Source organism: Propithecus coquereli, unplaced genomic scaffold (genome assembly GCF_000956105.1).
Source record: "Propithecus coquereli isolate 6110/MARCELLA unplaced genomic scaffold, Pcoq_1.0 Scaffold199, whole genome shotgun sequence".
In the NCBI taxonomy this organism is placed as follows: Eukaryota; Metazoa; Chordata; class Mammalia; order Primates; family Indriidae; genus Propithecus; species Propithecus coquereli.
This window is the reverse complement of record NW_012144855.1, coordinates 2283246-2294528: the sequence shown is the minus strand read 5'-3', so window position 1 is coordinate 2294528 and position 11283 is coordinate 2283246. Positions and strand designations below refer to the sequence as shown.

Below are 11283 nucleotides of genomic sequence, written 5' to 3'. Positions count from 1 at the left end.
ACACACAGCCAAAATTTTTACATTACAGAAAATTTTATATAAGAAAAACAATCATTCATATAATTATATGCTGCAGTAATTATGAACTGTCAATAAATTCATAAAAAGTAAAAATTCCCGAAGTAACTGGAACCCAGCAGTTACCACAGAATTTTCCATTTCAAAATATGCTAGGACACCAAGCAGAAATTGCCATTAAACTGTCAGTAAAAACATAAATTTGATGTGTTAATTTGAAGGGATGTGCCCCCAAGAAGAGTGACTCCAGGCTTTCACCCTATATAAGAAGGGAAAAAAAAGCATACTCACAAAGGGAAATGGGGCATGATGAGCACATATAAGTGAACAAAAAGATAATTTGGATAATAAGGAATGAGAGTAGAAAGAGAAACACTCCGATCACATGCTCAAGGATTTCCTTAATGCTGATTCATAATTTTTTTCTTCCAACTAAATTTTAATTTCTCAAATGATACAATATAAGCATCAGGTTTGTGTTGAACCACGTAAAACATAGTTTAGAAAATCTATTCCTATCCAGGAGCAGTGGCTTATGTCTGATGACGCCACTGTACTCTAGCCCGGCAATACAAATTCTCTGTCTCAAAAAGCAAACAAAAAACAAATAAAATAAAAAATGAGAAAATCCATTCCCATAAATTATATACGAACTAATCAGAATGACTCAAAGATAAGATTCACAGAAAGACTTTGATTTGTCAAAGCCCAAACAAAAATATTCTTCAAAATTGTGTGTCATACACTGTCATAGTAGAAAACTACCCAAATTTGGGTAGCAAGAATACTCAAATTCCAATTCCTTTACTAAAAAATATACCCACATTTTTACTTACCCGTCCTAAAATAACTGATAACTGAGTCTCTAGTAATTCCAGGAACCTTGCAAGTAGAAAACAGCATTCGGAATTGATTCATATCTAAAGGAGTATTTCCGACTTTATGAACGGGCACTTTTTCTCTATTTAAAAAAAAAAAAGTATTTTGATCAAGAAGTCATTATAAAATTTAAAAACCAAACAGTCACAACTGTGGTATTCATCCCCAAATAAGTAAATTAAGCTTCTCAACATTTTGCCACCTGAGACTTTAGGTAAACCTGTTATTATAATAAATTCACGTAACTGTCCTTACTTTCTTAATAGCTGCCAGTAGTTCAAGTTATGCCAAAGAATTATACTTCCTCTTTCTAACTGAGTGCCTTCCTTTGGAGGCCAGTAGTGTTCAAAATGAGCTGCAGGACCCGCAAAGTTGACATTCAGTTGTGATGGTATACGAACATCCAGATAAGCAACATTCAGCCACCACTCTTCCAGCTAAAAGAAATTGAGAACATCAGCTTAAAGTTCTTCATTATACTTGAATGTGTAACTGCTGGCAATAAAAGAGGCAAGCTACATTTCTTCTTTAATTATCCTTCAACATTTAAAAATAGGGCCGGGTGCACTGGCTCAAGCCTATAATCCTAGCACTCCGGGAGGCTGAGGCCAGACAATTTCTTGAGCTCAGGAGTTCAAGACCAGCCTGAGCAAGTGCAGGATCCTGTCTCTACTAAAAACAGAAAATTAGCCAAGTGTTGTGGTGCACGCCTGTAGTCCCAGCTACTTGGGAGGCTGAGGCAAGAGGATCACTTGAGCCCAGGAGTTTAAGGTTGCAGTAAGCTATGATGATGCCACTGCACTCTAGCCTGGGTGACAGAGCGAGACTCTATCTCTAAATAAATAAATAATTTAAAAGTATGTCCTCTTGTTTTAAACCATCATAGATATTGAAAAATGCTACTGTGATTTTTTGGAACTGTAGGATCTTAGATATTATTGATACTTGGTTTAACTACACTATCAAAACATGAAACAGGAAAGAACTGAAAGGCACCTTCAGACAGATCATCATATTAAAGTCATAAATAGGACTTGTAAGCATGGTCTACACATCACCTGCATCAGAACCAAAAATACCCAACGAAGCACTTAGGTGTTTCCTCAGAGTACTTGAGGCATAACCGATAGCCTATAAATCCTTACCTAATAATAGCAGTTACTAAGGCATTTACAATTTCCTTTTCCAAACAAAAACTGAAATACTAAATCAGAAATAGAAAAACTTTTCAGTAGGCTTAAAACTAATTTAGAATTTTCATAGATACCGTTTTCCCTGTGCCCCTCTTTTACAATATGCAACTGAATTTCATGTGTAAGTAAGCACATCTTATCAAATTACCTGGAGTTTTTTGAAGAAATTGATGCTGTAAATTATAATTAGTAATTCAGAAAAAGACATAAGCAATAAGGATACAAGCAGAACAATTTCTGTATCTTTACTTCACTTTAATTAAATCACTCAAGGCTCAAAGCTAAGAACAAAGGAATCTGGAGGTATAAATTTTTATTATTCCATAATAGATAGCAATGGCTCATGAAAAAAATCAGCTTCCTTTTTATTTCTAAAACTAAAATATAGTACAATTATTATTTCCAGACTAAGCCAATGCTTCTTAATTGTGAAAATTCATCCTCTGGTTCATGACAGCAAAGTACAGAAGTGGTTGACCTGAAGAATTCAAAGATTCTTTGTGGAAAATTATTTAGACCCTCAATAATTATTATAACACCTTCTCCATCAATTTATCTAACACAAAATATTCATAACCATTGTCCACTCCAATTTTTTAATGGCCCCTTTTCTATGGTTTATTTTTATGCCACATATGTGATATGTATTTTAGTGGGTTTTTCCTCAGGCTATAGTCATCTGGACAAAATGTTTCTCTTAAGAATGATCTACAAATCACCTCAATCAGAACCACATGGAGTGGTTGTTAAAATAAGGATTTTTTTTTATAATATTTTATTTTTTGCACTTAAACCATTACATGCTCACAGACCTATAATGCTAACTAAGAATTAGAATGCTATTAGTTTTTCCATTTCAGCTTGTTACTTTCTATGACAGTGCAGGAACCTAGCCAGCATTTTAAAAGAAGGATTTCTAAGCCCCATTCCAGACATACTGAATCAGAATCAATGATCCCAGGAAATCTGCATTTTAACAAGTTCCCATTTGATAAGACAGGGACCCATGCACAACACTCAAAACTCCCCACAGTTAAGTGATTCATTCATTCTTCTGAATGATGATAAAGACAATAATGACTACAAAAAATTTTATAGCAAAAATTTGAAAATGAAGGCTATGTACATTTTTACTTCTCATTCTTTAATAATGAATTTGTCAATCATAAGTATAACAACAAATACCCAATTTCTTTTTCCTTTTGCCCTTTCAAGTAATTTCTGGTGCAATTTTTCTCCAATTCCATTTTGAAATTTTTGAACTATTTCATCAGTTTTCTTGTATTCTTCTTCATTTGCAAATGGCTTTACTATAAAGAAAAAATACATATTAAGGTATTTAGACATCAAGCACCACTAAGTCACTTCTATCACTATTGTTACTTACACAAATCTTAAGAATCGGATAGGTAAAAAACAGTAGTACTGTATTAAATATCACAGCAGTAGGATAAATTACAAGAGTTTACAACAAGAAAATGGTTGAAAAGCAACAATGAAAAACACTGTAAAAAAATAAAACAATGGATATTATGTAATCTGATAACAATTTCCTAAAAAATTCTTTTAAAATCATTCTAGATAACAGTTAAAATTACGGAGGCAGGACTATTGTCTAACTATTAGTCTAGTGGAAAAGTAAATCCTATTTAGCTACAATTAAGAGAAATTAAAGCAACTTTCAATTAATGTTCAAATCAGAGCCTTGAACATTATGTATGTAAATACAATATGTATGCAAATATAAATACTACTCAGAGTAGTTCAGGGTGCCTCATGGACAATAATGGTTTCCTTCCAAAAAGAGAGGATACAAAGTCCCTAGTCTATGAAAAAGAAATTTTCTGAAAACTAAACTATAAAATAAATTAGAAATCAGGAGACATTAATATCTTCCTTTGATTTGTGCCTCTTCAAAATCTTGGCAATCTGTAAATTTAAATAGCCATATTCAGAGACAGTACAAGTAAAGTGAATACTCAAAAACAGTGAATAATCAGTGAATTAAAAAAAAGGAATTAGAATTCCCAGATAAAAGATGAAAGTACATGAGAGAAAACAGGGGAAAAAGGAAAAAAATATCAAAGGGCTTCCAGTTAAACAAAATGAATCAAACACGCAGATTTATCTCCATTCCTTCTAAACCCACTAAAATGACAGTAAATTAATAAAAAAAAGCAAAATCCACAAGGACAAAGAAAATGAAAGAAAAGAGAACAGCAGACAAGTTAAGCTAGTATTTTACAAATTAGAAAACAGAGGAAAATGGTGACTGGCTCTGTAGAATAGAGAAAGTTAATATATAAAACCTGGGGAGTGGAAGGCGGTGGGAGACAGGGGTAGGGTTAGGTGCAAATTAAGTAGCAAGCCAATTCCTGCAGTAGAACCCAAGAGAGGTTCAAGAATTCAAGACACATGGTACCTCTAAAGACAGGGGAATTCCTCCAAAGTCTTCAAAAGTAGCAATTAGGCAACCACCTCATCCACACTCCCCCTTATAGATTTCCTCTACTCTATAAAGCCAGGCAATTTCTTCCCACTGCCAGCAAAATGCATGTTTACTCACAGGAGAAGTTGACCCAGACAAGGCAGAACACATGGATTCCAGATCATACTGAAAAAACGGGGATTACAATAAAAGCATACACCCTAAATAAGGAGCCCTCCAGCCCCCTACCCCCGCTCAGCTCCCAAAACACTGACTTATGCCCCTCTAGTCAAGACTTAAGAGGATTCCTATTTGGGGAACCTGCTCAGTTCAAGAGAAAGGGGCACTGGTATTTGGGTATGCCCTAATGGAATCGCTAGGTCTCTGCCCTATTACCCAACAATAAGGCCCACTAGTTCCCAGGTCCTACCCATGAACACACACTTCCTAGTCAGTTTTTTAGAGTCTCACTAACACATTAACTGCCATGTGAGTTGTATTTAACTCACATCAGTTTTGAGCCTGGGACCTTGTGAAGCATATGTAACTCACATATCTCTACCTTGGGAGCCACACGAAGTATTTTTCAAGTTGCATATAACTCACAGAAAACAATAAAAAATTTTTTTTTCATTAAATTAGAAAGGATCATTTTCAAAGTGTTTATTCTACTTTTGTAATAGAACACTGTGGCCCCAAGAAAAAAATTTTTTTCTAGTGTGACACACAATGTGTTAAACAAGAATAACTAAGGATTGCCAGGGATTTGAGGATAGCCTTTCACATGAGAGTCAGAGAACAAACAAACAGATTGGTGATATCAAAGAGTAAATAGACCAAAAAGGAAAGGCACTAATAATGAAAGGGAAGAAAATGTTTTAATTAAAAGCTTAGACCAAAAGGACTCAGCCCCAAAAGGAGAGAGCAAAAAAGGGAGGAAAAAACTATCAAAGAAACATTATTTTTTAAATTCCCTACAACTGAAGAGCACAACTTTAAAAAAATAAAAGAACCCACTGAATGCTCAGAGAAATGAATGAAAAAAACTACACACCAAGGGACATCACTGAGAAATTCAGAATGCTAGCAATAAAGAAAAAGGGTTAAAGTAAAAAACAGATCACATATAAAGCATCAAAAATCATAGTGACATCAGACTTCTCAGGAGTAATAAACGCCTTCAAAACTCTTTAGAAAAATCATTTCCATCCCAGAATTCTACACTTAGCTAAACAATTCAGTAAATATATTTTTAGGTCTTACATTTCTTTTTCTCTCAAACATCCTTTCTCAGGTAGCTATTGAAGATGTATCAAAATAAGGGAGTAAACCAAGAAAGAGGAAGACACCAATTTCAGGGAGCAGAGACTTCAAAAGAGAGCAAGCGGTGGAGAGAACTGCCAGAATGATGGCAAATGAAAGCCCCAGGATAACAGCTGTGCAGTAAGCTCCAGAAAAGCTAATTAGCTGATTAGAGGAGGAGCACAGAGTTCCAGGATGTCTCCAAGAAGAAAAGAAATGGACAGAATGTCTTACATATTTAAATGTATTCGGGGGTTTTCAGTGTATTGAAGTTTTTGAGAATGAACTATTTATGAAAACAAAGCAAATGAAAAATGAGGGAAAAAATGCAGCAAAAGGGTAATCAAAGTACAATGCATGGTTCACTTGTGAATAATTGCATAATTATAAAGCCTGAATGGTCAGGTTAATTAAGTCAGGTAAATAACAATTAAAATCAGGTGAAATTCTGAATTAAATTAGGTGCCTACTGATTTAATCCCAAATGGTGATTTTGTACAACTATATTGAGACAATGAGAGGGAAAATGTGGGTATGCTAGAATTTATTTATGTTGGGGGCAGAGAGGGTTAGGGGCTGTAAGAGAGCTACATCTACATCTTTTTAGGAATTTATAATATCTACAACTAAAAGACCCAATAAATAGTAATATAAGAATGTTAGTGTGTTCCTGTCTCCCTGTCTCTCTCTCACCTCTTCCACCCCAGAGACAGTAAGACCAATCCCTCTTCTGCCTCCTCCCTCTACTCAACGTGAAGACGATGAGGATGAAGAATTTTATGATGTTCCACTTGCGCTTAATGAATACCAAATATATTCTCTTCTTTATGATTCTCTTAATAACATTTTCTTTTCTCTAACTTATTTAATTGTAAGAATACAGTATATAATAAATATAACATACAAAATATGTGTTAATCAACTATTTATGTTATCAGTAAAGCTTCCAGTCAATAGCAGGCTATTAGTAGTCCAGTTTTCGGGGAGTCAAAACTCATACACAGATTTTTGACTATGTGGAGGTCAGTACCTCTAATCCCTGGGTTGTTAAGGGTCACCTTTAATTATGAGCTTAGAGAAAGAAGCAATTAGACCCTCATCAACTTCTAATAGTGCAATAGCTTTCTAATAGCTAATAATATTAACATATACTAAAAGACTATGAACATACCTGATTCGAGGTATTTTTTTAATGATTCTTCAAGTGAAGGCACAGGCAGTGATGGAAGAGTATCCTGGTACTGAAATGTTCGTTCTTCAGTTGATTTAGCCAATTGGTTTTCCATGATACAATCACAACAGGGAAAACTAAATAAAAGAGAGACAGCCCTCACAACTTCAATCTCATAAATATTCTGATATAGGCTAGATCCAGTTCAATAAACCAATATTTAGGGACCACAGTATATCCAGGATTTGGTTCTAGTTCTTATAGAACTTATAAACTTGTCAGATAGAGAAAACCAACTTAAAAAAAGAGACAGAGAGAATGTAGACTCAAAGTGCTAGAATTCCAAGAGTGATAAGTAGGACAATTTACTGAACACCTACCATTTACCAGGTGCTGCAGTATGTGTTACAGAAAACATATTACCACGCTAACCTTCAAGTTACCTCTGAAAATGCCATTCTTTGCCATTTTACTTATGAATAGACTGAAACTCAGGGAGTTTTAGTAACTTGCCTAAGGTCAAACCCAAGGCTCAAATCCAGATCTGTTAAGACTACAATCTCTGCCCTATACAAATGCAACATGATAGAGGGTGAGGCAACCTGCAGGAAGTCTTGATGGGTAGGTGAGAATGGATGTATATAAAAGGATTATGGGCTTAGAGAGAGAAAATTGAAGAGCAAAGTACGAAGAGGTACAGAAGTGTTATCCAACTATAGAGCTATAGAATACATAAATCATATGAGAAGCTGCTGAAACCTAATTGTACAGATGATGCAAGGCCTACACAGAAGGATTTTAAGTATCCCAAAGCAATCCTGAACATTTTCCACATATGCATTAATTTTCATCAAAGAAAATTAAATTAATTCAAAATGTGAATAAGGTATACAAGTGCTAAATGAAAAATGAGATTTCTCAAAGAAGCCATTATAAATTATATATTAAAATAGCAACTGAGAAATCAAGGAACATTAATACTGAATTAGAAATTCCTGTTCTTTCAAATACTACTTTTTAAAACAGCAAAGCTAAACAAAATATTCTACTCATAGAAGGTTACAAAATTATTACATCAAAACAAAATTTTAAATAAAAAAAACAAGAGGTTACAAAATTAAATACTATCAAAAATGAGGGCATGGGAGAAACCATTTTCAGCCAATACCTCCCTCTCCCCCGCTTTCTTAATAGGATCTCGAATGTTAGCAGAGTATACAGCCACCCATCTATATCTTTCCTATCCTTCCTTGGAGCTCCGTGTGGCCCTGTAATGTATATGTCACTTCCAGGTCATATTCCTGAAAAGGACTACATGTGTTCTTCCTGCACTTTCCTACCTTTTCACTGTCTGCTATGTACTGCCAACTGGAATAGCACCTGGATCCACTTATGGAAGCCATGTATTGAGGTTGTCAGAATCTCCCTACTAGTCCTGGTCTCCTACCTCTAACTGTATTAAAAAAAAACCTTTTATTCATGCCATTGCATTTTGGGCTTTGTTAGGGAGAAGAGCTTAGTCTATGCACTAAAATAAACAGTCCAAAAATGAGGAATAACAATGATCTCATTATTTCTCTGCTTCTATCTGATGACTTTGGCTGTTCTCAATTTTGACCATCAATAAACATGGCTTTGGATCTAACGGAAATGTAGATCTTGGTTCAAGTACAGATACTAGCCATGTGCCCCTAGGTAACTAAGTGATTTTCTTCATCTTAGTCACGTAATTAGATAAAAGTCAGAATTTTTTTAAATGCTGCAAAAGCACAAATATAAAATAATACAGCCTGAAACAATCACATTCTGGCAGGCAGAATTTCTATGAATGGCCTCCCTCCCACCCCCCCCCGCCCCCGAAATACTACCCATGTACTAATTAATCCCTGGCACCTGTGAATATGATGAGATCATTACTCCTGTGATTATGATTGTTATTTACTACAGAACTGACCTTAAAATAGGGATATTGTCCAGGTGGATCTAATCTAACAACTTGAGTCCTTAGGACTAGAGAGCTTTAGCTTTCTCTGGTTGGTGGCAGAAGACAAGTCCGTTTTAAAGCATGAGAAAGACTCCTGGTGCTGTTGCTGGCTTTGAAGATGCAGGTGGCCTTAAAGAACTGAGAATGGCCCCAGCTGACACACAGTCCTTCCTACACATGTTTGGGAACTGAACTCTACCAATAACCTGAATGAGCCTGGAAGTGGATTCTCACTCAGAGCCTCCAGAAAACAACCCAGACCTACAGAAATCTTAATTTCAGCACTGTGAAATTCTAAGCAGAGTATTCAACTAAACCCACCCGGATTTCAGATCAACAGAGGCTGTGAGATAATAAATTTGTGTTGTTTGTAGTAATTTGTTAGGGAAGCAACAGAAGACTAATACACACACAGAAGATAAGCTATTCTCTGTGTAGCTCCCTGCCACTTAATAGATTCTAGAAAACTGGGAGTACTAATTTCATACCCACTAGAGTGCTTAACTCACCAACAGTAGGTACACCTTTAAAATATGAATTATCAGATTCTCTCTTGAAGAGTTGTCTTGAATTCTCAACTACAAAGATCAAACAATGGAATTTCAATAACATTAAGAAAATGGTAATGCTGGACTTAATTAGAGTGGAATTCCTGGGGCAATACAATGTGAACTCACAGAAAGTGGAAAAGAACCAGGAACAGTAAGTGAAGGAATAGACTGTCACATACCAGTACACCAAGAAGATGAACTCAAGACTGTCAGGAGCCTGTTGCAACAATTTTGTTTTGAGACCACAGGGAACTGAACTAGACTGGTGACTGTGGGAAGGGAAGAGACAAGCTTAAACATTTCAGAAAAAAATTAACAAAACCTGGTGAAAGAAAGCGCAAGGCAGACAATCTAGGAGCTGGGAGGCCCCATACTTAAGCTTTTGTGAATCACTGCAAACACACGCAAAAAAAGTCCATCTACTAGAGAGCAGGATTAAATTATAGGATTAACTACTCAGGTTTCAGACAACCGCACCTTCCATTAGACAGGTCCACGAGATACAAAGTACCTTTCTGTGCCCGAGTATCTGTGCCGGAACCCGTCGCAGATCGACGAGGGATCAAAGTAGAAGGGAATGAGAGTTCGGAGACTCCTCCCACCAAACCAAGGGCAGCTCTGCACACACAAGAAGCCACCAAGTGAGAGAAACCCAACCAAGCACCACGACGGACCAGCCTAGCGGCCCAACCTCAGGGATACCTCTCAGAGCCCCACAGGCGAGACGCTTAAAGACACCACACGCCCGTCAAATCCGGACACCTATGTGGTTCTACAAGATTTAACTCTGTTCTACACAACTTAACTTTCCCCCGCCCCGAGTTGGAGGGTTAGGGGAGGGGAGGGAGTGCTATTTCAGCGGCCCAGTCCGTCCTCACCGCCCGGGCCTCGCCTCCTCCGCCGCCGCCGCAGCCTACCGCCGCGCCTGCCGGCTCCCCCTGGGCCGCAAGGGAGCGGGAATTGGACGGAAAAGCGCGAGGGTCCCGCCCCGCGCTCTCCGGGGAACGGGATTGGACAGGAAGCCGCGAGGGTCCCGCCCCGTGCTTGAGGCCGGGCACTGTCACATCCCAGTACAGGCCCGGCCTGCGCTACGGTGGGATCTGGCCCCGCCTCCCGTGGACGGTCTCGGCCCGGGGCTGGATTCTGGGCTACGGGCCTGGAAAAGGCTTGCTCTGTACCCGGTGAGCGGTCTGAACTCTGCGGGGCCGCAGCTTCTTGCCTGGCGCTGGGGGAGCTGGGCGCCCAGACCCGGGACACGAAGGAGGCCCCGCCCACGAAGGTACCCAACCCTCTGGGATGGATGCAGGAACAGATGGCTCAGCCCCATTTTCACCCAACTTCTGCATGACTAGGCGCCCTGTTTCCCTTACTGTTCTCGCTCCAGCTCTGGCTTACCACCCGGCCCTCCCCCTTCCCGATGTTACGCTGTTTGCAGCCCCCAAGCAAGAACTTATACCAATGCTTTATAAAGGAATCTTACTGTCCTGGCAAGAGAACAGTGACCACACAGATCCCTACTTGGCCTCTTTCTCTTCATTCTCTGAGGCTGAAGTTTGCTCAACTCGGATATGCTGCAGCACCCCACGTCATCCCAGGTGTCCTTGCTCTTCTACAGGTCTTCCGGCTACCTAAAGCCATGAAGCCCCCAGGGATGCTTACACTAAAAGCTTGGGGCTGATCTGATGTCTTTTCCTGTCTCACCAAGAAATGTAATTTTTAACCAGACTGGAGCTAGGCAAGTTCTAGAGGAAGATCAT

General features: G+C 38.1%; 1 protein-coding gene across 7 annotated transcripts in view; it reads right to left on the bottom strand.

Annotated features, from left to right (window-relative positions):
• The window catches only part of CROT (carnitine O-octanoyltransferase), a 40976-nt gene extending 30560 nt beyond the window's left edge, over nt 1-10416 (bottom strand). Inside the window, exons 1-7 of one of the 7 annotated variants that reach the window (XM_012643517.1) lie at nt 10229-10331; nt 10038-10144; nt 9706-9795; nt 6992-7128; nt 3276-3400; nt 1153-1334; nt 855-979 (exon numbers count right to left, since the gene is read on the bottom strand). In XM_012643517.1, coding sequence (XP_012498971.1) covers nt 855-979; nt 1153-1334; nt 3276-3400; nt 6992-7106 — 547 coding nt within the window. In that variant the 5' untranslated portion in view covers nt 7107-7128; nt 9706-9795; nt 10038-10144; nt 10229-10331. Of the gene's footprint in view, nt 1-854; nt 980-1152; nt 1335-3275; nt 3401-6991; nt 7129-8945; nt 9141-9705; nt 9796-10003; nt 10332-10404 lie in introns of those variants that run through there. The other 6 variants (XM_012643516.1, XM_012643515.1, XM_012643520.1 and 3 more) reach the window with 6 other exon arrangements.
• Nucleotides 10417-11283: the final 867 nt, after the last annotated feature.